Source organism: Macrosteles quadrilineatus, unplaced genomic scaffold (genome assembly GCF_028750875.1).
Source record: "Macrosteles quadrilineatus isolate MER2022 unplaced genomic scaffold, UCM_ALF_1.0 Scaffold_22__1_contigs__length_1958994, whole genome shotgun sequence".
Lineage (NCBI taxonomy): Eukaryota > Metazoa > Arthropoda > Insecta > Hemiptera > Cicadellidae > Macrosteles > Macrosteles quadrilineatus.
This window is the reverse complement of record NW_026542615.1, coordinates 53,436-79,184: the sequence shown is the minus strand read 5'-3', so window position 1 is coordinate 79,184 and position 25,749 is coordinate 53,436. Positions and strand designations below refer to the sequence as shown.

At 34.5% G+C, this 25,749-nt stretch overlaps 4 protein-coding genes across 5 annotated transcripts; 2 read left to right on the top strand and 2 right to left on the bottom strand.

Annotated features, from left to right (window-relative positions):
• The first annotated feature begins 367 nt into the window (after nt 1-367).
• On the top strand, nt 368-4,771 carry LOC129005503 (magnesium-dependent phosphatase 1-like). Of its 2 annotated transcripts, none has more exons than XM_054434412.1 (4): nt 368-725; nt 2,417-2,483; nt 3,081-3,305; nt 4,365-4,771. In XM_054434412.1, the coding sequence occupies exons 1-4, from the start codon at nt 524-526 to the stop codon at nt 4,666-4,668; spliced, it is 798 nt and encodes a 265-aa protein (XP_054290387.1). In that variant the 5' UTR covers nt 368-523; the 3' UTR covers nt 4,669-4,771. The 2 variants fall into 2 exon arrangements, with proteins under 2 accessions (XP_054290387.1, XP_054290386.1); XM_054434411.1 differs by having other exon boundaries at nt 3,925-4,771.
• Nucleotides 4,772-5,973: 1,202 nt separating this feature from the next.
• On the top strand, nt 5,974-10,454 carry LOC129005513 (magnesium-dependent phosphatase 1-like). Its single transcript, XM_054434422.1, has 4 exons — nt 5,974-6,256; nt 8,737-8,794; nt 9,521-9,733; nt 10,111-10,454. Exons 1-4 carry the CDS (start codon nt 6,073-6,075, stop codon nt 10,448-10,450), a joined length of 795 nt encoding a protein of 264 aa, XP_054290397.1. The 5' UTR covers nt 5,974-6,072; the 3' UTR covers nt 10,451-10,454.
• Nucleotides 10,455-10,674: 220 nt separating this feature from the next.
• Nucleotides 10,675-20,379, bottom strand: LOC129005492 (magnesium-dependent phosphatase 1-like). The gene is made up of 4 exons (XM_054434396.1): nt 20,154-20,379; nt 19,325-19,388; nt 11,715-11,927; nt 10,675-10,947 (listed from the first exon to the last, which is right to left on the bottom strand). Exons 1-4 carry the CDS (start codon nt 20,347-20,349, stop codon nt 10,767-10,769), a joined length of 654 nt encoding a protein of 217 aa, XP_054290371.1. The 5' UTR covers nt 20,350-20,379; the 3' UTR covers nt 10,675-10,766.
• Nucleotides 20,380-21,303: 924 nt separating this feature from the next.
• On the bottom strand, nt 21,304-24,622 carry LOC129005510 (magnesium-dependent phosphatase 1-like). The gene is made up of 4 exons (XM_054434420.1): nt 24,490-24,622; nt 23,960-24,020; nt 22,015-22,230; nt 21,304-21,557 (listed from the first exon to the last, which is right to left on the bottom strand). Exons 1-4 carry the CDS (start codon nt 24,620-24,622, stop codon nt 21,332-21,334), a joined length of 636 nt encoding a protein of 211 aa, XP_054290395.1. The 3' UTR covers nt 21,304-21,331.
• Nucleotides 24,623-25,749: the final 1,127 nt, after the last annotated feature.

Below are 25,749 nucleotides of genomic sequence, written 5' to 3'. Positions count from 1 at the left end.
AGCTAAAATTGTAGTGATAGCTACATGTCATTGTGGCTGTATAGTTGTGGCTAACTACATTTTAAAGCAGCTTCCCCAAGACTGCTAATAGAGAATATAATATCTGACATAACTGTTGAAGTTGAAGTGTTGTTAAACCACTATATAACCATCTAAGTTATTTACCTTTTCATAATTTACACAAATCAAAGTCAAGGACGTAAGTAGTTTGTTGAAATAATTACTTGAAGTATACTTCAAAATAATTAATTATTATACACTTTACGGCTTGATCCAAAAATAGAACATTTTAATTCAAAATAGTTTGTAGGCATTGATACGAGATAAGATAGTGAACATTATAGAAATTAACTGAAGCCAACTTATTTAAATTGGCTGCTCAATGAAATTCAAGTGTAAGTTAAAAAAAATGGGTGATTAGATAGAAAATATTTTTTTTATTTTAGGAGGGAATGAGTTTCTACATTTTGACAATATACAGGTAGTTGTACAGGTATAAATTGTGTGAATTTTGTAGTATAAAATGGAGCATATTTTTGAAATAAAAACACTTTACATAATGTTAATCTTGTGTTTAAGTAGACTTTTAGTTTCTGTAAAGTCAGAAACAGTTGAAGAAATGTCTGGGCCAAAAAAACATAAAGGTATCTTCCGTAAACAGTCAACAAATAAAACAATACCGTACAGTGAACATCCAGGAAAGGAGCTCATCATCTTTGATGTCGGTGAGTATGTTTAGTATAGAAATAGTATATTTCTTCACTAGAATCTAACGTGACTGATTTTTACAGACAAGTTTAAGTTTAGTAACTTAAGCGAAGCTGAGGTTGGAAAATGAGCGAGGGTCAAAAAGACACTTATGGCTGGTGTGATGTTTTTTTGTCAGACCTCAAAATTACAATTTATTACACATTTTATCTTTATAGATTAGATTTCAGAGTTTGAGTTTTAAAGTTGAAACCTCCTTTACCATGAGCTGAGTACGGTGCCAATTATTGAACAATTTACGATAGTCTTAATTTTAATCTTTTAAATATTTAATACTTCGAATAATCAGGGTTTAGGTCTGGTCATACTTTTAATAAATCGTCTCAAGTTTTATCAACATTTATTTAATTATAGAAGACGTTAAAGTATTGAATACTTCCCCCTTCAAGGCCTACTAATATTATAAGGGAGAAAGTTTGGATGTATGGATGGATGGATGTTTGTGACAAGTAAACGCAAAAAATACTAAAACAACAGGGTTGAAATTTGGTATGATGATAGCTCACATTCCCGGTTAACATATAGACATATATTCTTATCTCAAAAATCCTTTTGGGCTCCGCCCCAGTGGCTTTGGAGTTTCCCATGTTAACCTTATGAGTATTCATATTTAAAAGGAATTAAAGGGTTTTGTCGGCTGTTTCAACTGCACAAGTTGGTTCTATCATAGATAAAACATACTCCCTTAGTATATTTCTCATCCTTATGGAACAGCTGAAGCCAATTTTATTGTTAGCTCTGTACGTCCAACTGAAGAGGTTGTGTTTTGTTTACAATTAGTTTATCTTGTTATTTCAGTAATTTAAAACCTCATTTAACCAAATAAAACGATATAATCATAAACAATATCTACATAAACAATATCATACTGGTCTCCTAGTTATATAACCAAATAGGAAAGCACAAATCATTAAAATAACCCTAAAGTAATAATAGAAAATAAAATTTTGTCTACGTCTGCAATTAGTGTGGACGTACATGAGCTAGACACAAAAAACAAGCTTCAAAATTTACAATGGGATGAGGAGTCTACTTGTGTTGCTTAGTCTATGGTTCTATGATATCACAGACAAAAAGAATTAAATATAGACCGTCAGCTGTGCTGCGGTTACTATAGGTTCTGGCGCACACCGCTGGGAGCGCCATGTACTTACGGTGTACACACTACGTAACTACACGTCGCTCCAAGCGGTGTCGGTGTTTGTCAGAACCTATGGTAACCGTGGTAACCGCAGCACGGCTGACAGTCTGTATTTAATTCTTTTTGTCTATGATGATATTAAATAGCATACAAAGTTTACCAACAGGGTGCAGCACTATCATTTTTTGCATTTATGACAACAGCTAATTTGAACCAACTAGTAACAAAAATCTGTGGAATACAATGAGAACTTTTTTCTATGGTTTAAGTACAGTGGTAGAACATTATAGCTATGGTAGATGTGCTATACTATAGCATACCGTATAAATTAAAAGAACCAAATTTTCTTAAACCGTGTCCTCTCCCATAACTGCAATAAGCATTTTATACTCATATGCCAACCTCCTACGAAGGACGGGTACTCTGCTATTTTAGAATATGATTATGATTAAACAGCCCAAGTTAAAATACACTTTAGCTATAACTGCAATATTATTTATGTTATAGATGATACACTTTGGCCATTTAAGGTAGATAAGGATCCAAGATTCAATGACCCTTTTACAATAAAAAGGTAAGGTGTATAGCATAGTTTGTATTATGGCAGGTGAGAAATTAAGGTACTTCAGTATTAAACGGAGGCCACATTTTGTCAGCGCGCTGCGGCGGTTATGTTAGGTTGGGTTATCGTAAATATTATGTGTGTAGGACTTTCCTCGCTTCGTTATGAATCGAACGATACTTTCTATTATGATAACCCAACCTAACATAACCGCCGCAGCGCGCTGACAAAATGTGGCCTCCGTTTAATACTGAAGTACCGAAATTAATGTGCAACATGATGATTTGTCTAATTTAAAACAATTTTTTTTGCCCAAAATATAACTTTTATTAACCAGTGCTAAAGTAATCGATACTTTGTAGTTAGTGACTACACAACTATTATACCGGTCTGCGGTTTGATATCTGTGATAAAGGATCAGGAGACAGGTTCCATCACACAGAAAACAAAAACTCATGGTTAGCGGTATTGGAAAACAAGCCTCCAAAACAGAAAGCCTCTAACCACTTAAACAGTTATGTTCCTGCTGAAAAATTAAAATCTGCTTTGTACATCTTTCTCAGCTATTTTAAAACTAAGAATATTCACTACCCTTTTCCTGATTTACAGCGGAGAGAATAATACGGCGATTGTTAATGGCCACAAGATAGAGGCATACCCTGAGGTTCAAGAGACCTTGCTAGAGTTGATAGAGAAGGGTTATGTGTTGGCAGCCGTAGCTTTGAGCAACAGCACTGACAAGGTGATGGCTCTGATGAATGCACTGGACCTCACCCAACACTTCAAGTACATGGAGATGGCAGAGGGACCGGACAAGATGAGTTTGATAACAGAGTAAGTTCCTCCATATGAGTCTGGCAACAGAGTAAGTACAAAATGGTCTGAACATGGTGATTAGTAAGTTCCAGCATTATTTGATTTTAGTCTAGTAACAGAGTAAGTCATAAAATGGTTTGAGCAATTGTAATTAACTGTCTGACCCTATTACTATAGAATGTTCCATCATTTTCTGTCACTAATTAAAAAAAGTAAGATCCAAGATCGTCCAAAGTCTGCAAACAGAGTAAGTTATAAAATAGTCAGAGTTATTATTGCAGTTTTTAAGAAGACCTCAGTTCCTCCAAGTTATACAGCAAAAAAGTTTTAAATGTGTCATATTTAAGAATCACATAAAATTTTCTGCTCGGTAGTCAAGTTTACGCTGCATGATTAATATGCTTTAACGTGAACACATGTTTTTGCTGATCAGCGTTAGGACAACCACTGTTTAGCCATCTGACGGTCAACAACAATGCAAAATTATTGACTTCTGCCAACTCTTAAATGTATGTCAAATTTTAGGTTTTAGAATTCAGTTAAAACAATTAGTGAAAGTACTTTCTTGGGTCAAACTGAATGTTTATCATCAAAACCTGTGTCTTACAGCAGTAAGTTTATTATTTCTTATTTTTAGGATATGTAAGAGAAGTGAGATTCCACTAGAGGATGTGTTGTATTTTGAAAAAGACTGTGGACCAGAGAATTGTATGGATATGATTTGGAAACATGTAATAATTTATTGTCTAAAAGACGGGTTGAACAAAGAAACTGCAAGGAAAGGTCTTGTAGTGTATAACATTAGACCAAGGAAAGAAGCCAAACATGGACCTCAGAAAGTTGAAGTGGTTGAGAAAACTAACAAAAACAAATGTCGTCCAGCTTACGAAAAAGACGGAACTGAAATAGAAGGGTGGGACTACAATGCAACGAAGATTGACTACTCGTGACCATTACAAATATCTCCTTTGAAAACTTCAACAATATATATAGTCTTACTGGTAACTACTGTGTTTACAAAAGTTGTTTTTAAAAAGCAACGTTTTCATACAAATCACCTACATGTTTACGTTCTAGGATTCAAGAAAATTCAGGAATTAAAACAAAAAATATCATGTTTATTTTGTGCAAATACGATAGAGAAGACATTCATTTTATGTTGGATGAAGGAGTATTCACCCTTCCTATTGGCTTAAAAGGAGTCAGCTATGAGCTTATGTGTGATGCGTTATATGTATTTCAAACAAGAAAAATTTATGCTGAAATAAGTGATGATAAGCTGCCGACAACTACAGAATCAAAAGTACAAAGAAAACTCAGGAGGAAGAAGGAAAAACTAGAGAGGCGAGCGTTAAAGAAACATGACAAATCTTACACATAGGATGTGTGTTTTATGCCTAAGCATTAACAAGGTTTTTTGCTATTTAGCTGTGATAAAATATTGTAAATACTGTCATAAATAAATAAATGTATTACAACATTGAGTTATTACAGAACATTTGGAAACATTACAATTCATCGTAAATCACTTGTGTGGAAAAAAATGTAAAAGAATCTTTCTTATTTTCAAATTTTTTCCTATAGTTCGCTCATGGGTGCCAGAACCTGGAAATCATAAGTTAATCCATATATAAATATTATTTCCTCCTTTATCCTTGGCAAGTGGGCATTTTGAAAACAATGTTGTGCAACATTAATTTAATCTTTTTGGTTTGTTATATTTCTCTATGCAGACACGTGGTTTATAAGGTTTAACAATGATCACATGTACAAACCTAATGGATGCAGTAGCTAGTTTAATGGTGTTCTGATTCCTAAACGCCACTTAGTTTACTGTAACTAAATATAGCATATCTGGTGTTTTCCTCTTTTATCTCTCCGAATTATTGTACAGTTGCATGATTTTTCCTGGTTATGAGAATTCTGTCTCGTCCTAATAGTAATTATACATTAGCTTATTTTTTAAATTAAGTGATATTCTTTATAATATTAAATTCTTTTCTTCTTTTGTAAATCATTTCCTACCTGAGCAATTGTTGGAACATAATGTAGCAGTCTATGAGGTAGTTACACTGTAATTACTGAAGTGGTGAGATATTGTTCCAATCAGGATTGGCGTGTGGGAAGGACGAGGAAAGGTTTCTCAACAACACCGAGAGTCAAACTAAAAAGTGCCAATGATATTAGATTGGTCCAATGGCAATTACCTATTAATATGACTGTAAAACCCTGCAGACTAAGCAAATTTCTATTTGCCTGATTGGATTTTCACTCAAATATATCCTTAAACATGTCAGATTTATCCTCTATTTAAATATCATTAAATTTAATTGACATGATCCATACGGCCATTCCTTGATTCCTGTCCGCTCCCTATGACTGAATGGGCCCTCTACAACTGAAGGTACACTGTATTCAATCTATTTCAAATCAACATTTTGTTTAAGAATAGTATTTAGATTTTGATTTGATTTATAACAACTACTATCTATGACAAACTCTTAAAATTGAATTCAAAATTTACTTTTATATGCTTTGTTCTCATTAGTATATCAGTAAGCAGTACAATGTGAATGTGGAACAGTAGAACCAGTTTATTTAAATATGTTTAATCACACAAGCATAATGTGTTAGGAAATAAATCTGCGAGCCGATGATGGACTAAGAAGATATGACAGAAAAATAATGTGAACCTTTTATACACAGTATACACTGTTTAAGTGACAGTTTATGGTGATTTAAGATTTAACCATTAGCTAAGCACCCTTTGTCGTAATCCATCACAATGATTTTCCCGCAGTCAAAAAAATACCTAGTAAATATTTTGGTAAACAACATTTTGGTTTGTGTTTGTATGGTTGTGTTATGGCTCAGTGGAAGAACAGAAACCAAAAATGTTAGAAACATGTATACGTTCAAGGGAATTGATACTGTGCACAAGGATCACAACATGGTAATATTTGTTTTGGGTGAGTAGATGTAAAAAAATATATATGTTAGTCTATAATAGGTACGTTTATTTAAGTAATTGTTGTAGAAAGAAATAATGTTCAGTTAGAGTTTTATCAACTTAATTCACCAAATCCATTAATTTTTTTGTTTTACATACTGTATGTGAAATCCTGGCAATCTTTTCGACAAACAAAGTGACAAAATGAAGCTTTAAGTTATGCTAGAGTGGTAAGTTAATATGTGGTTGATTAGCTTAAATAATAAACTTAAGGAGTAGTATTAGTCTTTAAACTCAGTTGTTTTTAACCACTGTGGTAAAAATTTCAACCCCCTAGACCTCTTTTTGAGACAGGGAAGGGGGAGGCAGGTATTTAGAACCGATGGATGTCTATTGGCACACAAACCCTTTTGAGACATCTGTATAGATATATTGTAATAAAATATCTTGAGCTTTTGTTTTGAAGAAACGCTCTTTGAACATAAAGTTGATCTAATTGTTTTTCAATAATAATGAACTTAAATAATGGTGATCCAGTAGCAAGTTTTGTAGGGGGTCCCGCTACATTTTCTTATGCCATTGTGTAAACCCCAATCCTATTTTTATGTTAAGTCAGGGCCGGACTTAGGACTTCAAGGGCCCCGGGCAAATTTTCCAATGGGGCCCTAGGATTTCAGTTCGGGGGGCGGGGGGTCCTCCAGTGGGATTGGGGGGTCCTCCCCCGGGAAAAATTTCTAAATTTAGGCTTCAAATAGAGCAATTTAAGGCCAATTAAGCAATAAGTTCTATATAAAAAATTGTTCTTAAAATATAACTACCTATTTTAACATATTTGTATATACAGCATATTTTTATTTTATACACAAAAATAAAAATGTATTGCTTTGTAGTACCAGTGACGGCATATTTGGTATGGTATCATGGTAGGCTACCATAATATATTTGGATTAGAAGTATTGATATATTTTTGTTTATTACGTATTTAAAATATCGATTTGCCGTCGATTTCTATGGTTTTGGTACCTATGGCATTCTCGTTTTTATAATATGTTGAAGTCCTAGCATGAAAAGTACCATTGAGGACTTTCAAGTTTGAGTTTTTTATTGACGAGCAAAATCTTGCAATGTCTAATAAACACTCACAAACTAACTATTTATATGAGTAACTGTAAGATGTTTAAATGGATCCAATATCGATTAATACAACACAAACATAGCATTAAATACAACATTACTCACTTCAGCTTTGTTTTTGTACTGTTAGTTTGCAGAATTACAACAAAATAACACAAAAGTAAGACAATTTCAACCAACTTGACGTGACCACTAGTCTCAGAGGACAAACTATGGGAGTAAAGTGATTTAAATTGTTTTGGATAGGCGATAAGGCATTTTATGTGTGTGTATGCGCGTGCGTGAGACAGACAGGACTAGACAGGATCCCTTATCAGCTCATTATCATTTATTGTTGCAGCTGCTTCTGCTTATTCGCTTATTTACGATTTCATACGACAACGCTCGCCCAATCCCAATGTAATTTTTTGTTAACATCAGACGACTCTAGTTGTTTTAAAGTGTCTATATAGATTTAAAAAATCTTACTGGTGCTATATGATTTTGACTCCAAAGACTAAATTGGAGATCAAAATTTGGACGCATAACTTAATTAATTACTATTTTACAAAACCTTTCAATTGAACGGATAATATACTTCTACCCCATGAAATCCTGATTGGTATATACTTAGAGGTAAAATAAAAGAATAACATTTAATACAACATAAACGGAGCAATGTTTTTATTTTTAAAAGTATTTGAACTCCAGTGAATCTCCATTTAACACAACACAATTTTACAAGTTACGTTCTACGTTGGGACAAGAGTTTTCATATTTATTGTATTTTGTCCCAAGCGCGGGACCCCCTTCAACTCATTCGCCGCGGCCGTACAAGCTCGGCCAAAACTTCTGTGCGCGTGAACGGGTCGCTACTAGCCGAACTAAAATATACGGGCACCGGCTATTGGCAGTGCTAGGGGTAGTGGTGGTAGTGGTGAGTGAGTAGCAGGACACAAATGTTTTCACAAAAGTACCCCCGCCAACCCCCTCGCCTAGACTCAACCAGATCTGGTCGCGCGCACAGAAACTTTGGCCGACCGTGTCTGATCAATTTTCGAAGTTAATGATAAAAACTAATGTACAAAGGGGGCCCTGCCGGGGCCCCCCTTGGCCCGGGGCCCCGGGCGTTCGCCCCCTTCGCCCATAGGTAAGTCCGGCCCTGTGTTAAGTAAGCAAGCAAATTTCCATCTAACTACTAACTGCGCTTCTCATCCATACTCCACTTTAGCGGATTATATTTAGTTGTTCTTAGTCTAACCTCTGTGTGAATCAAAAAAATATAGTAGGATATAAACAGTTGTGTAGGTAAACTTTAAAAGATAGTTTCTTTTGGTTTGATATCATAAACATATCAATTATTAACAAGAATTCAAAATGTTCCAGATAAAACCATATGGCCTTTTAGGGTGGATCATTTAAACGAGTCACTAGCAAAGTTGAGGTAATTATTCAAATCTTAAGTCATACACCAAATAAATTAGGTATTTAAAAATTTAATGTGAATGATGCATTTTTGTCATGAAAAGGTAATTTGTCTGATTTTGAGCTTTACAAACTGATATATTGGTTAGAAAAGTAACAGCCAAATTTTTACTCACTATAAGAGAGTGCAAATTAATAATAACGACTGAAGTGAAAGCTAATACTTGACATGTTCTAAAATCAAACTATTATGTTGATAAATTATTATAGGACACAATGCAGTACAGACCATAGAGTAATATTGTAATACAGATAATATTATTAGGAAATTTTTTTTATGAAACATAATCGTTAATAGTAATTTAAAAATAATATACAAATTTTTACAATAATTTTATAAATAATTGATGAAAGGTATCTGTGGCTGACGATCCAATGATGCTGGCGACATTTCCTTTTTGAATGGCCATGGCAATCCGTTGGACTAGGTAGCTTCTTACTTTAAAGTGACCTGTTTTTTCAATCATGCGGCCTATTTCATCCATCCAGTTCTTGCCTTCTTTGCATCTTTGGCCCAGCTGTTTCCACAATCAGGACGATTGACTGGAATCCTCTTATCTCAAATATCTGTGTATATTATTAGGGATTATTTAGGTATTAGGTATAGGTAATTAATCTACTGTTTGCATTACAGTATTTAACACCCAAGTACCAATCTGGTGTAAGCAATACTTTTCATTTACAGTGAAATAAAAAGTTCAGATCTTGGAAATCTTAGGATCTATCCGGAGACTCATTCATGTTTGGATTTCCTCCAGAACGAAGGTTATATTCTAGCTGCTGTGTACAGCTGTAAGGTTCCTAACTTGGCTGAGAATCTTCTAGATGCGTTTGACTTGACTAGATACTTTGCATATCAAGTCTGCAGTGAGAAGGACAAGGCAAGCTCCATAGTCACGTAAGTAAACCCTGGCGATTGATCATTATTATCAGATGTGGTAAATTAAACAATTAAATTGTAGAAGAAAGTTTAACCATAGGTTAGACTTATTCTATCTATATAAGAAATACTTCCCATCACCAAGTTATGGCTGTGGCCAGTTAAAAATAAACTTATTGTGTACCTACATAGTGTAATTTAGATTAAGCCATTGTCTTTTGTTGATTTATGTTAAATACACAAACGTATACTTTTCTGCATTTGAACTGATTAGGACACATCTGTAGAAAACTGTTGAAATTATTATTACTTTATTTACAATGAATGTTTTACAAAATGATACAACAATAAAATTAAAAGTTACCTTTTCAAAAGAATCATGAATTCTATTTCAGCCTTCACACCCAGTCAGGGGTGGATTTTGAGGACATGCTGTACTTCGACTATGACCTAAAGGAAAACTTGGGAATCTTTGAGCTAAACGTCACCTTTTGTCCGATAGATGACAACGGCATATCTATGAAAGCAGTTGAGAGGGCTCTAAAACTATTCAATGTCAGAACAACGTTAAAGCCTCCTCTTAGCACTACAGAAAAGCATAAAACACAAAATGATTCTTCAGAGTATTCAGTGCAAATTGATTACAAAGAATTGAAGACTTTTACACATTTAAAAACAGAAGAGGCTTTTGCCAGTGATTTAGATGAGAAGGAAAAGGATGAAGAGGATTATTGAAATTGTTTTACTAGTAAAATAAAGTTCTAAAATAGTTTGTAAATAGAGTTTGGTTGATTCAATAGTCAGCATAAATTTCAATTGAAAATTTTTGGGAAGCTTGAAAAAATCTTATTTTATTAATAGGTCCACTTTAAGGTGTCTTTTCTCATAAACTTTGTTGGAATTTTATTTCACTATACACACTATATACAGTGTTTAATTTTTTTTTCTAGGGGTATACATCTAAAGTTTGAAATGCCTTTTAGGTTTGTACAAGTAAAGTCTCTTTTTTTTGCATATTTTATAGAAAGCGTCGTTAGTGTTGATGTTCCTGCTAAGGAGGTGGTGCCTCTGTTGTAAAAACTGACAGACCCTTCTCAACATCCTCCGTTGTTACTCCTTTGTCACTTGTCTGGATACAAACTGTCCCCAGCTCCGCAATGTCTGGGATCTCCTCGTACTCTCCGTCAAAGTAAAGAATGTCTCCACAGTCGACTTTGAAATTCTGAGAGATTCTGTAAAAATGTAGTCTAAGGATAAGAACATGCACTGATTAATTGTAATTGCACGGTACTTACAATATGTGTATATACAAATTCACTGTTAAACAGCCGATTGAAACTTAGAGAAACTTTCCTATTGTATAATGATAGTACACATGGTGTCAATGTAAAACTCCATACTATGATACCTTTGACTATTTAATAGTCAATGATGGTACTCACTATGAAATGAAAAGAAATTGCACTTTATTGTTACAAAATTATTGATTTTTAGATATATGTTTTACTTATTGTTCTCATATTTGAACAGATTGTAAAATAAATTCTGATAAAAAAAAATTGTTACAAAATAATATGATTCTATCCAGCTGGTAAACCGGTCATCAGTAAAAAAATTATCATATCAATAAAAGTGATAACAGTCTAAAACCATTGACTATCTAAAACTAAAACATATTTAAATTAAATTATACGTTTCTTTCCAGAAGGTACTGTTTGAACTTTTTTAAACCTTGAAATATTGTAAAGATAAGACTGTTGTCTTACTATAAAACTATATAATATTTATTTCAAAGGTAAGCTTTGTAAACTTCAAGGTGCAGCTTTGTCGTGTGTACAAGCAAAAGCTCTTGGATACAGTACTGTGAATTATTTGGTAACAAATTTTAAGATTTACATTAAAACCCCCTTTAAGACTTTACCTTAAGTTTCTACCCTATACATACTTATAGTCCTTTAAGTTCATGTCCAAGAACTCTAAAACTTGCAAACATACTCACAATCTGACTAGCTCCTTCCTAGGTGCGCTCATTGTTATTTTGTAGGTAATGAACTTGTTGAGGTCAAACCACTGAAGCAGACTCTCTATGGAAGAGTTGTCAGGACTTTGGTTTACAAAAGCAAGCTTATAGCCTTTGCTGTGAAGGGAACTGAGGAGCCCCGGCACCTGCGGGTAAGGCTTCAGAGGTTGAAATCCATCATCTAGGACGATCCTGAAAAATATTTTTGGTTCTACAACTTTAGTTGTCAAAATACAATATTTGTAATATGTTTCAAGTTTTTGTTTGGGAATGAATAGGTAAATCAAATTGAGTTCTGTGTAACTCGGTTTTATTGTCGGGACCACGTAAGTTTGCAGTTGAGGGAGGAGCCTATTTACCATATGGTTTTGAATGAACCAATGAGAACCGTGCGGTGTTGCCAAATCTAATAATACCAGCTGATTTGAAAATATTGCTTAGTATATTTTAAGTACCTGGAGACCGAGCTTTGCTCGGGGAAAATCATTAGTTCACTCTGAAAGCAGTCTTAGTACTGTATTGGAGATACATAAATCCATTCCCAAACTCTACACGGCTCGCCTTTACTACGTCCTACACCATTACCTACGTCATGGACCTCCATTTCCATAGCACTTTAGAATTGTAGATACCTTAATCTTATCGTCATTAACAGTTCCCACACTCCTGACAGCTCACCTTGACTACTTCCTTCACCACTTACTACGTCGCGGACCTGTTTTCCGCCCTTCCCATAGCATTTTAGGATTGCAGATACCTTAATCTAATCGTCATAAACAGTTCCCACACTCCGGACTACTCGCCTTGACTACTTCCTTCACCACTTCCAACGTAGAGGACCTGTTTTCCTCCCTTCCCATAGCATTTCAGAATTGCAGACACCTTAATCTAATCGTCATAAACAGTTCCCACACTCCGAACAGCTCGCCTTGACTACTTCCTTCACCACTTACTACGTCGCGGACCTGTTTTCCGCTCTTCCCATAGCATTTTAGGATTGCAGATACCTTAATCTAATCGTCATAAACAGTTCCCACACTCCGAACTACTCGCCTTGACTACTTCCTTCACCACTTCATACGTCACGGACCTGTTTCCCTCCCTTCCCATAGCATTTTAGGATTGCAGATACCTGAATCTAATCGTAATAAACAGTTCCCACACTCCGGACTACTCGCATTGACTACTTCCTTCACCACTTCCTACGTCACGGACCTGTTTCCCTCTATTCCCATAGCATTTTATGATTGCCTTTACTACTTCCTTCAACACTTACAACGTAGCGGACCTGTTTTCCTCCCTTCCTATAGCATTTCAGAATTGCAGACACCTTAATCTAATCATCATAAACAGTTCCCACACTCCGGACAGCTCGCCTTGACTACTTCCTTCACCACTTTCTACGTCGCAGACCTGTTTTCCTCCCTTCCCATAGCATTTTAGGATTGCAGATACCTTAATCTAATCGTCATAAACAGTTCCCACACTCCGGACTACTCGCCTTGACTACTTCCTTCACCACTTCCTACGTCGCGGACCTGTTTTCCTCCCTTTCCATAGCATTTTAGGATTGCAGATACCCTAATCTTATCGTAATAAACAGTCCCCACATTCCGGACTGCTCGACTTTACTACTTCCTTCATCACTTCCTACGTCACGGACCTGTTTCCCTCTATTCCCATAGCATTTTATGATTGCCTTTACTACTTCCTTCACCACTTCCTACGTCGCGGACCTGTTTCCTTCCCCTCCCATAGCATTTTAGGATTGCAGATTCCTTAATCTAATCGTCATAAACAGATCCAAGACTTCTCACTGCTACCCTTGACTACAATGTATCATGGTATCATGTATTGATTAATCTTCAGTATAATCTTTGCTTAATAGTAACAACTGATGTTTTTCCTTTTGTACTGTATTTGTAATTTGCTAGTATACTGTAAAGAAAAAAAGAAAAGAAAATTCTTCACTTATATTCAAAATATACTCTTTACTTAATTGATCATTCCATCAAGCAAAATCACCTCACACCTTTATGTAATGCAATTTGGCTATTCCATACAGGTGTGAGTATAACAAAAAGTTGCCCCCTGGTGGGGTTTTAATGAATTTAATTTACACTTTTAATTGAACTACTGAGGACATTACAATCACAGAGCTGCGCAGTGGAAATAAAGATGTTAAGTGTGGGCCCTGTAATTAAATATCCCAGAAGTCCGATTTATGGACCGTGAGAGGTCTGATATGTTGTCCTCCTTCACACCTTCCTCAGCTTAATTCTAACACTTCTTAAAACTAATAGATGTGTCTATTTGAACACTCCATGAATTAAAATGTGCTGTTCTGATGAAAGATTGTGATATGAATTGATACTCTGAAAAACTGTAAAATTGCAAATAATAACATATTAAAATATTGATTGAAAATATTTATGAAACTGTTTGTTCAGAAACTATTTATCAAAGTATGACTTCAAGATGTTTGTATACACTGGATTTCGGTTAAGCCGATTATTCATGAATTCACCAACTTGATATTAAAAAATGTGATCATCAACACTCATTGTGTATACTTTGTATACTTCTTCAGTTAAACCAATACTCTTAAATTTACCAGTATAATATTAATAATATAATACAAAACACAGGATAATGATAAGATGATGATTTGTAAAAATGCTATGTAATGAGTTGAATTGAGCTGTGATACAAGTAACAGATATAAACAATGTAATTACATTTTGTGCACAATAATTAACGGTTTGAGAGAGAGTGAGAGAGTTGATTGCAAGTTAAATTTGGTGGTTTGCCACATTATAAAACTGCAGAGTCTCGGGAAAACCTAGCCTTGACGATTTTATTTATTTGTTTTGGATCACCAGACTCCCCAAAGATGTTCGTAATTATCAAACTGGCCAGTTTACAATTTAATCAAACAGGGACTATTATGTAGGTTTGTGATCTACATCACTCCTTGCTGATCAGTGCAACGGGGCCAATCGACTGCTGAGTCGATTATTTGATAATTTTTATTTAGTATTTAATATTTATGAATTTAATGGGAGTCTATCCTCATGACCCTTTATCAACCCTAGCCTTCGACCGAGCACTCTGTTACCCCCATTTACGTTACACAATCAAACTCTCACTATTAAAAAATGTAATACTGTTCAAAAATTATTCTACACATGAAATTCAAACGTTTTAAATAATAATACTGATGATGATAGAATCTGACTTTACATAGAATACAAAATAATAATATCACAGATAAACATTGCTCTTTAAATTAATATACCATTTCAATTCAATTTAATAAATAATTTTCATTTGACTAGGTTCACTATTATAACTTAAATTCTTTGTATGACATGACCAAATTTAATAAAACATTTTATTCTGAATCGTGACCATGTGCTCTAAGTAGACCAAATGAAACACGAAAATCTCAGACCAAACAAAACATGATTCATAACTTGTAAAACGAGTGGTACATGTGAAAAAATGTGGCAGATTGGCAAGACTATTTTAATACTAAAACACAAATAACACAAACATTTACTTACGTACACATGTCGACACATTAACATTCATTCCGACGAAGATTCACGCGTACCGAACATTTAAAACTGACTCGTGGTTTTGTGACTTTTTGTCTGACCGAGCGGAATATCACGACACGGTTTTTTCTGGTGTAGGACTTATTAATTCTTGTTTTTCGAGCTGGCGTTTAATGATTCAATTGAAAATACCGTCACGACGACCCGCGATTCGCTAGAAACTGACATTTGCTATCGATATGATGCATGTACGAATTTTCATCACGAACGCGAACAATCAATCCGGCATCTCAACTGTCTCGACTTAATACTAATAAAACACACCCCCAAATGCAATTCGGCGAAATTTTGACAATTGCGATCGTTTGATGCACGTACAATTTCCGCCCGAACGCTAATTTCCGAGCTACGAATTAAGATATTAATAAATTCGTCCTACACCAGCGACAAAACGCGACTTCACATGTTGACTACGCGATTACTGAGCCACGAGTGACGACGAGACGTTTGCACACGGCACGGCTCCCAACGGTCTTCCAGTTCGTATCCTTCCGCGTTACGTCATGTTGGACTGACTTGTCCATTGCCTGTCGCGGATTTTAAATCTTTTGATTTGAAAATCGGCACAATACTGTGGGTAGTTGGCTTATTAAGAACACATGCTACAACTTCAAGTCTGTTGTTTACCTTTCCTTCTTGTTATTTAATTCTGCCAACATGGTTACCTAGCAACCCATAAGACTAATGTTAAAAAAATGTGATTTTCAGTTTCATCTTTCTACGTATTTAGATTTTTGTTGGCAGTTCTAACTGCAGTAAACTCGTTTTTAGGCCAGAAATAAACTATTTACAACATTTGAAGAAAATCGTCGGAGCCGTTTTCGAGATCTTGGTGCAAGCATACATACATACATACATACATACATACATACATACATACAAGCAAACCTTGCTCATATTAGAGTATAGGATTGGTGTGGTCAACGGGCGATTTGGCAACGTCGCACTAGCCTTGTCTTGTGATTGGCTGCCACCAACTGCAAACTTATGTGGTCCCGACAATAGGTACTTTGCAACAAATTTCTGTCCTTTTGATTTCCTTATTTTATGAAAGGGTCTCAATCTTCTTAACTGTGGGTGTGTAGGGTAGCCGTCGTGCTGTACACTGTCATTCAAAGAATCTAGTTGCTTTAGTCAAATCCCTTTAATAACCCTAGGGTTCTCTTAACATTGGTTCTTGCTCATCCCCTTAGGGTCTTCAGGGACTAAGGGAATGTGTGTGCATATCTAACAGGTTTAGACCTCTAAACAGTACAGTATAAAGTGCTACAGCACGGCCATACCTCTAACTCTAGTGCTGTTAAGTGCCAGGCATCCCGTAAGCTAACATGGCAGACAGGTGACATCCGCTCATATAATCATCTACTGTATTATTCATTTTAATTTAAATTTATGAATATACTGTATGGTATATGTATTAAAAGACTGAAAATAAAACGTATATTATTGTTCTATACCAAAACAATATTAATGGAAAATCTATTTCTGTACATATATAAAATGCAGTCATTATATCCATAGCCCAGTAACCAAGCTTTCGTATTCTTAAAAAATACACAAATACGCATTAGTTCCCTCTAAACAAATCAGCTAGCACTCCTGACAGTGTTGCCAATTTGAACGCGGCCTGAAGTTAAAGGTGGCCGTGGCTACCAGTCATCATAATTTCAGTTCGGGTGTTAAGTCACTCCAGAAAATACTGAGGCAGTAAAATTTTACACACAAGCATTTCTGTGTTTAAAATCCATAGGTAACCCAGAATTTATTTTGGATTAGAGTAATTTGATATATTAATTCAAAGCTGAAAACATTGAAGACTATATGGATTTTACCAAGATACATGGTGGAAGGAAAATACATAGGTGTGCTATTCCCGTCATATTCTGACGTCACTTGGATTGCAAACAAAAGATCACCTGATCATAACTGTCAAATTAGTATATGTATTTGTTTTGATTTGGTAGTTATTGTTTTTATAATTTGTTTTAAAAAAAAAATCAATAACAATCAAATCAAAACAAATCTATATAATTAATACGCTACATGAAACTTTGTCGGTTGAACTCCTCCGCCATTTCTTAACCGATTTTATCCATCGACGTCACATTGGAAAGAGCGTGTCACGTAGATTTGCAAACTGGCCTTACATTTTTGAAAAAGTCCCTTGGGCTCTGCCCCAGTGGCTTTGAAAGTTCCCATGTTATCCTTATGAGGAACTTAATTGTTTACATTTTGATCAGCTGTATAATTTAATTGCTGTTATTTATTTTTCAATTCAGACACATTGAGTATATTTATTTACTATATAAGTTTTTGTAAACATAACCCCCAAGACGGATCGTGTTAGTATGGTTGTATCTTAAATTTGTGTTTTATCGTTGTTTTGTGTAGCTATAATTTGTATATATGTTGTTTCTTTCTTTTAAATGCCTCCGACGCGAAGACAACGAAACATAAGACAGGAGGCGTATAATCGTGATAACGACAGCAGCTACAGAACTGTGGCACGTAATACCACAGAAAACATACTAACGGCGTAATCAATCAATCAATCAATCAATTATTGAGATGGGGACGCCACCTAGGTGTGTATTTTAACCCAAATATGAGTGAAGGATGAGTGTAGAATGGTGTGTGATGACCTGTGTAGCTTTGTTACTGACTAAGATCAGCGGTTTCATTAGTCAGGATCATTTATTTAAAGCCCAATGATCAGCTATCAATAAGCCTTAACTCATCATAGTCAGCACCTGACCCTGGACAATGTGCCTTAACACTACTCCAAAACGACTTTTCGTTCTCAATTGGCCCTTTATCAATAACCTGTGTTGCCTGTACAGCGAGGCATTTTGAGAAGGAGAAACCCGGCCGGAATGCTTTAGGTTTATCAATAACGAAGATAAACATGGTCTGAGTTGCACACCGGTAATCTTTGAGTTGACTCTTTTAAACTCATTGTAAATATGACTGTTATTGGTTTTGAAATAACTCCTGTAATACTTTGCAATTGCTCGAATTCGAGCAACATGTACACTAGTACATACTAATTTGACAGTTATGATCAGGTGATCTTTTGTTTGCAATCCCAGTGACGTCAGAATATGATGGGAATAGCACACCTATGTATTTTCCTTTCACCATGACCAAGATATTAGATAAAACATTGAGTAGGTACGTACTTATATATTTTCTCTAGTTACTCAATATGAAAATTAGTATAAACTAGCAGAGTACCCGTCCTTCGTACGGGGTTGGCATATAAGTATAAAATGCTTATTGCAGTTATGGGTGAGGACATGGTTTAAGAAAGTTTGGTTCTTTTGTTCTACCACTGCCCCTGAACCATAGAAAAAAGTAAAGGTCTCATTGTGTACCACAGCTTTTTGTGGCTAGTTGGTTCAAATTAGCTGTTGTCATAAATGCAAAAAAATAATAGTGCTGCACCCTGTAATTATGTAACTGAAAGAATCCTATTATAATGAAATTACATTAGCGTATGGTTTGACAGCTCCATTTAAGTAATGTTAAATAATGTTTACATTCAGGATAGTGACATCATTATTTTAAATATGATCCTTACCCTCTCTGTTCTAATATTCATGCAGTATTTAAATGAATGTTTGAACCAGCTGTATGGAATTGTGAAATCAAAATTAATTTGACAGTTAGTACTGCTTGTTTACATTTTTAAACTTTGTAGGTTTGTTCTTTGTTGTCATGGATACCATCAATCAAAATTTACTTTGAAATCTGTCACCTCCGATTTTTGAAAGCCCACGCGGGGCATAGCCCTAGGACAATATTGAAGCGGGAATAGTTCTATATGTATCCTCGGAACTGTAGCTTCATGTGTGTGCAATTTGAGCCCAATAGGTTCAGTAGTTTTTGAGATTAGCTCATACAAACACACACACAGACACCACCTCTTCTTTATAATAGTATAGATGTCATAAAATATTTATAACTTACCCATTTTTATTTTGAATTGGCCTGGTCACGTCAAGCTCGAACCAGAAAGGCCAAATAGTCCTATCTGCAGATCAAAAATCAAACAAATGCTATCAATTGTATTTAGCAGTGATTTCTCCAATATGCAATACATATTTTTAAACTACTATTATTAGTACAATTAAAGTACCTACAATGAGTGGTTCAATTAGTTAGCTGACATAACAGATAAACTACAGAATGTTTTAACAACATATGTAACTGTAACTAACCAAAATGTATTTTAGCGTTAACTTTAAATTATATAAACGAGGTGTAAGCCCGTCCTACGTACGGGAGTAGTCAGTTAAAACGGTTTAGGCCTATAATTCAGAACAGCTAGTTTACACGTATAAAGAAAATTTTTATTGCAGCCTACAGTAGAATGAGTAATTATCAATTGAGAAGTGTATAGGCCTAGTCAATGATATCACCTTCCATCGCATACCTACCTCTTCCATAATCACTTTCTATTCTAGCTGTGAACTGTCAATTATTTTACCTCCAATACCAATATCTTAATTGTACTTGATGAATTATGAAAATTTTACAGGTTTACTACATGGGTTTTAAATCATTAATTGTTATAAGTATTCAATCAAATTATATAAATAATTTTTACGCAATACCAACATTATGGAATTTTAATGTTTAACGTTCAGTGATAATGTTATTTAGTATTTTTACCACTTTCCACCAAGGGAATAAATAAATTAGTTACATTTCAAAGTTACATAAATAGATAAATTATTGTGCATACTTATAGGTCAGTAGTTAGTTTAAAGAAGAAAAATTGAACAAATAAATTTACCCATGTGGAAGATAATCATTCGTGGGTACAGTTCTCCTGGAATTCTTGGTTTTGGCTTTTCTGTTGAATGTGTTGGTTGAATATATACAGATTGTTCGCAAAAACATTTTATGTCACAAAATAGAAGAATAAAATATGTGGGTAATACTAAATGATTTATGAACCAATTTAACTGCTTGGAGGGATGAAAAATCATGGTTAAGTATATGAAATCTCACAGGTGACATAGAAGTCGCAATCAGATTGGTTTGTTAAGATTGTGATATCAGATAAGATTAGACCAGTCTCAGTGTGATTTACCCAGTAAATCTGGACAAATATGGATGAATTTGGAGAGATAGTTTTCAGAAGCAAAAACCAAAAGTTGTATGTTTGTTCATAGACCTGTTCATACAAGGTCTATTGAGAAAGTAAGGAACAGTTTGGAATAAAATACAGATTTTATAAATGAGAAAAGTTCTATCATACATTTGAAAGAGCAACTAAAATACTGCCTTCATACACAGTTGCCAAACAAATTGATAGGCTCTTATCATAGCTGTGTGAGCTTTGAAATTCCCTTGTTGTAGAATACCGTTGTCTGCGCTAAACGCTAACAGCCACTCTGTGGCACCCTGTTTTCATCAAAGCGATACGTTGCTCACCAAGTCTTCATTTCAGGAAACATGTGAAAACTTAACGGAAGAAGGTGTTGACTATAGGTTGGTTGAGGGAAAATCTTCCATTTGAATGAATAGAGTTACTGTGTGAGGTCAGGCATCTTCATACAAAAACAAGATTTTGAAAGTCAACTTTAGTTCAGCAATTTTCAAACTGAATGCACCATTTCCTGCGGAACTTTCATTTTACTACACTGTTTACTTAAACTACACACACTTGACAATACAATTATATAGATATTAGTTTTTGACTAACAAAAAACATATTACAGACTGCACCTCAACCCTACAGAGGGATTTTTAACCCAGCACATTTATCAACTTGAATATTGCAAAGAACCTTCCATTGTGACGACTAGAGGAGACAAGTTTTTAAGTAAAAAAATATTTTTTGAGAGACTAACTCAAAGCAATACGATTCCAAAATAGAGAAATAGTATATCTGATTGGGCAGAATACCCAAAGGTCGGAAAAGAAACAAAATCTTAAAAAATACTATGAGTTTTGTTTATTCAAATATTATTCCTTGAATAAATAACTACTCTCGTGGGTGTCTTCAGAGTACGAGTATTCAGGAGATTCTGTGCTGAAGATGTGAAAACCTTTCCTGACATCTCTCATGGTGATTCCTCCTTCGTTTACTAGGATACAGGCGACTCCAAGATCTGCTATTGGTTCCACATCTTCAAACTTAGACACTAAATACAGCATCTCTCCATACCACAAGTCCTCTTTTAAGTGTATACTGTACATAAAACAAGAAATTTGATTTGTAACTGTTTGGCATCATTCATTCAAAAAGTAAAATGTTAAGTACTAAAAAATATATGCTTTTGTTCAGCATTTTTACTACATAAATAATACCAAGTAAAGTATTTGTTTTGTGACTCAACTTTAGGTGTTGAATTCTGTCTGGTGTGGTATGAAAATGTCCTTGATCATTGGGCTTTTTAAATATGTTCATGACTTAGGAATAAGCTCAGTCATTAAACAAAGCTTGCTGAGCAGGTCTCATTAGTATCGTTCGTACTTTACTAGATGATACTAGTGATCATCTAGTATCATCTAGTGATGATACTCATCAAAAAGTCAGTTTTATTACCTCCATGAATAAATTAAATGGTTGAAAGTTCTTGTTCAAATCAAAGGCTACATCGTCAAGTATGAGTAAAGCTGCTAGTTATTGATTAAAATTTACTTACACCTCAAAATGATCAGTCTTGTTTCCAGGGTAAATTTCTATATGAGTTAGAAACCTCCTGAGGTTAAAGTGATCTATGAGTTGACAAACGGTGTTGTTGTCTGTACTTTGAGAAATCAGAGCCAACTTGAACCCTCGACTCCGGAGTTCAGTGAACACCGAGGGTATTTGGCGATAGATCTTCAGGTGATTGAAGGCTTGGTCTACAATCACATTTCTGTGAATAGGAAACAAAAATTAAAGTAAATAAATACTTTCCAATTGTTGGATGATAAACATGAAATGATTATAAACTAGTACCGGTAGTTAGATACAAGTAGGGTCTAGGTAAAAAAATCCTTTGTTTTCTGTCTCATGTACATAACATGTATAGCTATTGGCAACATGGTTGGTTATACTTTGTTTTACACAATGTTAATTCATAAATACCCCCGCCGCAGCAAACCTGCAGACTAAGCGAATTTCCATTTGACTGATTGGATTTACACTGAAATGTCTACTTAAAAATATAACATTTATTCTTGATTTAAATAGAATTAGTTTAACAAGTACTTAGGTTTGCTGCACCAGGGAGGGTAAAACTGTTTTTTTTGTAAAATGTGAATAGTTAGTAAAAAATAAAAACATTTTCCAAATTTGATCAAAATATGTTCACAAACAAGCAAACTACAACAGTTTACTTATTCTCCATAAGAATAACATGGGAATTTTAAATTTACAATTTTTTGGAATTTTCTCCGTAACCATTAGGCGCATAATAACGCTTCAAAATACTAAATTATTTGTTTTTTTAAGCTCTACAAAATGGTTTGGAAAGAAATTGCTAAATTTTATGTTTTTTGGGTCAAAAATGGGAAAAACCTATTTTTACCCCATAAAACCCCCCGTAAACCCCCGTTCCCATGGTCCGATCATGCTGGATCGCGAACTCGTTCGAATAAACGTACGTTTACACGTTTTTACCAAATTTCATCAAAATCGGATCATTTTTGCTCGAGTTATCGTGCTGACGGACACATATATATATATATATATATATAAATATATATATATATATATGAATTTGAACGGATGGTGTTTTTGGCCTCTAGGGACCTCAAAACGAAAAAAAAAATCGGTCCCGCGTCCAGGTCTTACCATGAGTACTACGGTAATAGCTTATTCCCTATATGGGAAATTCGCCAAAAGAAACTAAAAACCATTGTAATTCCTATTTCTACATATTTATAATTAACTAATATTGTTCCCTATTGAGAATAAGCCTGAAAGATCGTTTTGCTGTGATGTTGAATTGGAAATCATACAATATCAATAAAGAATAAATAGGTACCAAAGAAAATCACCCAAATTAGAGCATGATCGCTACAAATCATTCTTTTTGTATGTTTAAGGCCCCAGTGCAAGGCAGCTCGCTGCGAATGCCTCGTTGCGAATGCTCGGCTTTGCCTCGGACTATGGATACCGGGGTTGCTCGCTGTGAGGCGCTCGCGTCGCACAATGTGAGGCGAGCCGTGTACTTGTCGGTCTCAGAGCAGTGCTCAAAGAAAGGTGCCTCACTCCGAGCTGTGCGTCATCATGGATAGTCATGACATGATCAGAGATTTAGTGAAGTGTTATGGAAAGCAAAGCGGGTGGTTCGCGTGCTCGCAGTGAGCATTCGTGTTTACAAACTAGCTGCCAGCTAAAAAAGAGCTCACCCTGAGGCAGATGGCATTCGCAGCGAGCAGCCTCGCACTGTGGATACCGGCCTTTGCTTAAAAAATATATATATATTTCTTAACTACAGTTCTCACCCATTGTTGCTATAGTAAAATTATTATGTGCTTTTACACTTGTTTATATGATTGGGTTTCTTTACAACTAGAAATCATAAAAAATACAGCATAGGATTTAAAATTTTAAACATTTCTCTAAAGAAAAAGAAATAGAACATACAAACAACATACTTATTTTTCACATGAAGAGGAGTTTTCAAGTCAGCTACTTGAAAAGGCCAAACTGTTTTGTCTGAAAAGGTGTTGAAATGTTTAAGCATAAAACAAACAAAATCACGCCTATGACAGCCTTTTTGAATGTTAAAAATTATTAACATTTTCATTTTAAAGTATTTATTTTTATTTTTTTTCACAGCAATATTTAGCACATATTTTAATGTATTGGTCAAAAATGTTATCTATTTATTACCATAACTATATCGTCATATAGCCACTTCTAATACAATGCCCGGTGAAACAAAAGTAGCAACACTGATGTCCCAAAACCATTCTGTTACAAACCAAAAAAAGCAGTTGCACTAATTTTATATTGGAGCAATGTTTATATGTTTAATACTACTGTTATCACCGGCAGTAGGCGAAACAAGACCAACCTCTCATCATTTCCCCGACCTTTTACTAGAGGAGGCTAAGATATTATAAAAACAACTTATTTATCATCTTAATTATTTTAGATTTTTTGTTATAATTGTAGTCAATACCTGGATCGAAAACAATAACTGATGGTCTAATATCATCCCCTTTTGAAAACACAGATGCTGATTGGAAGGCATCGTTAAGATCAACTGATAACAATACAACACAAACAATAACTTTGTAAAAGGAAAAAATCATTATCAAGCAATATTGATAATGTTAATGGTTACAAGTAAAATTAGAATCAAACTTATTTAGCATACTTTAAAACTAATTGAAAATAGCATTATCGGACCACCAAATAAAAGATTTCAAATTTTTACTCATATTTATACAAAGTACCAGTAACTATTTATTATCTACCAAAAAACCACTAAGTGGTAACACTTTCCCCGCCAAGTCAGCAATCCAAAAAAGTTAATAAATCATTACTTTTTCCGCCAAGAAAAACAATGTAATGTATGTAAGTTTGGCAACTTGGCGGCAGACTTTTGCTTGGTTTTTTTCATTTAAGTTACGTTCGTGGATAATTTCACAAATCAACTTCTCTAATTAATTAGTCCAACTAAGTATAATTTATGAAATGTGGCACAAATAAGGTCAAATTTTGTAAAATAAGCTCTCACCTAGCAATGTACCAATGGGAGGGATACTTGCTCAATGAAACTAGTTTTATGGTATTTTTTAAAGGGATCGAGCAAAAGTCTGCCGCCAAGTTGCCAAACTTACATACATTACATTGTTTTTCTTGGCGGAAAAAGTAATGATTTATTAACTTTTTTGGATTGCTGACTTGGCGGGGAAAGTGTTACCACTTAGTGGTTTTTTGGTAGATTTTATTTATTTTTGTAGAAAATTAACAGTTAAAATAAAAATCCTCTTTTCTCTGATATATAGACCACGGCACAACTACATCTCATTTAATTTCAATAATATTGTTAATGTAGAACTAAATTCTACATTTTTGGTCTTATCTGCTTTAAACAGATTAAAAACTTTTTGACACACGTACCAAAATCACTATTTAACAAACCCACTGGGCTTAAACTCAGTTTCAAATTTCATCAATGCTCATCTTGAACAACATAAAATGTGTTGATGTTACATAAGTGTTCTAATAATTAAACCCGTATATCTAAAGACTAGTGTAAATTGAGCCCTTATTAGAGATGTAAAAATGTAATCAAACTAATTGGGTTTGTTAGAAATAGCATAAGGCAAAACAAATATTGAATAACTCATTTATCCTAAATTTACATATCACTTTTTAATTGCTTGTTTAACATATGTAGAGTGATTTTCCCGATCGTTTTATTTGTTTTAGT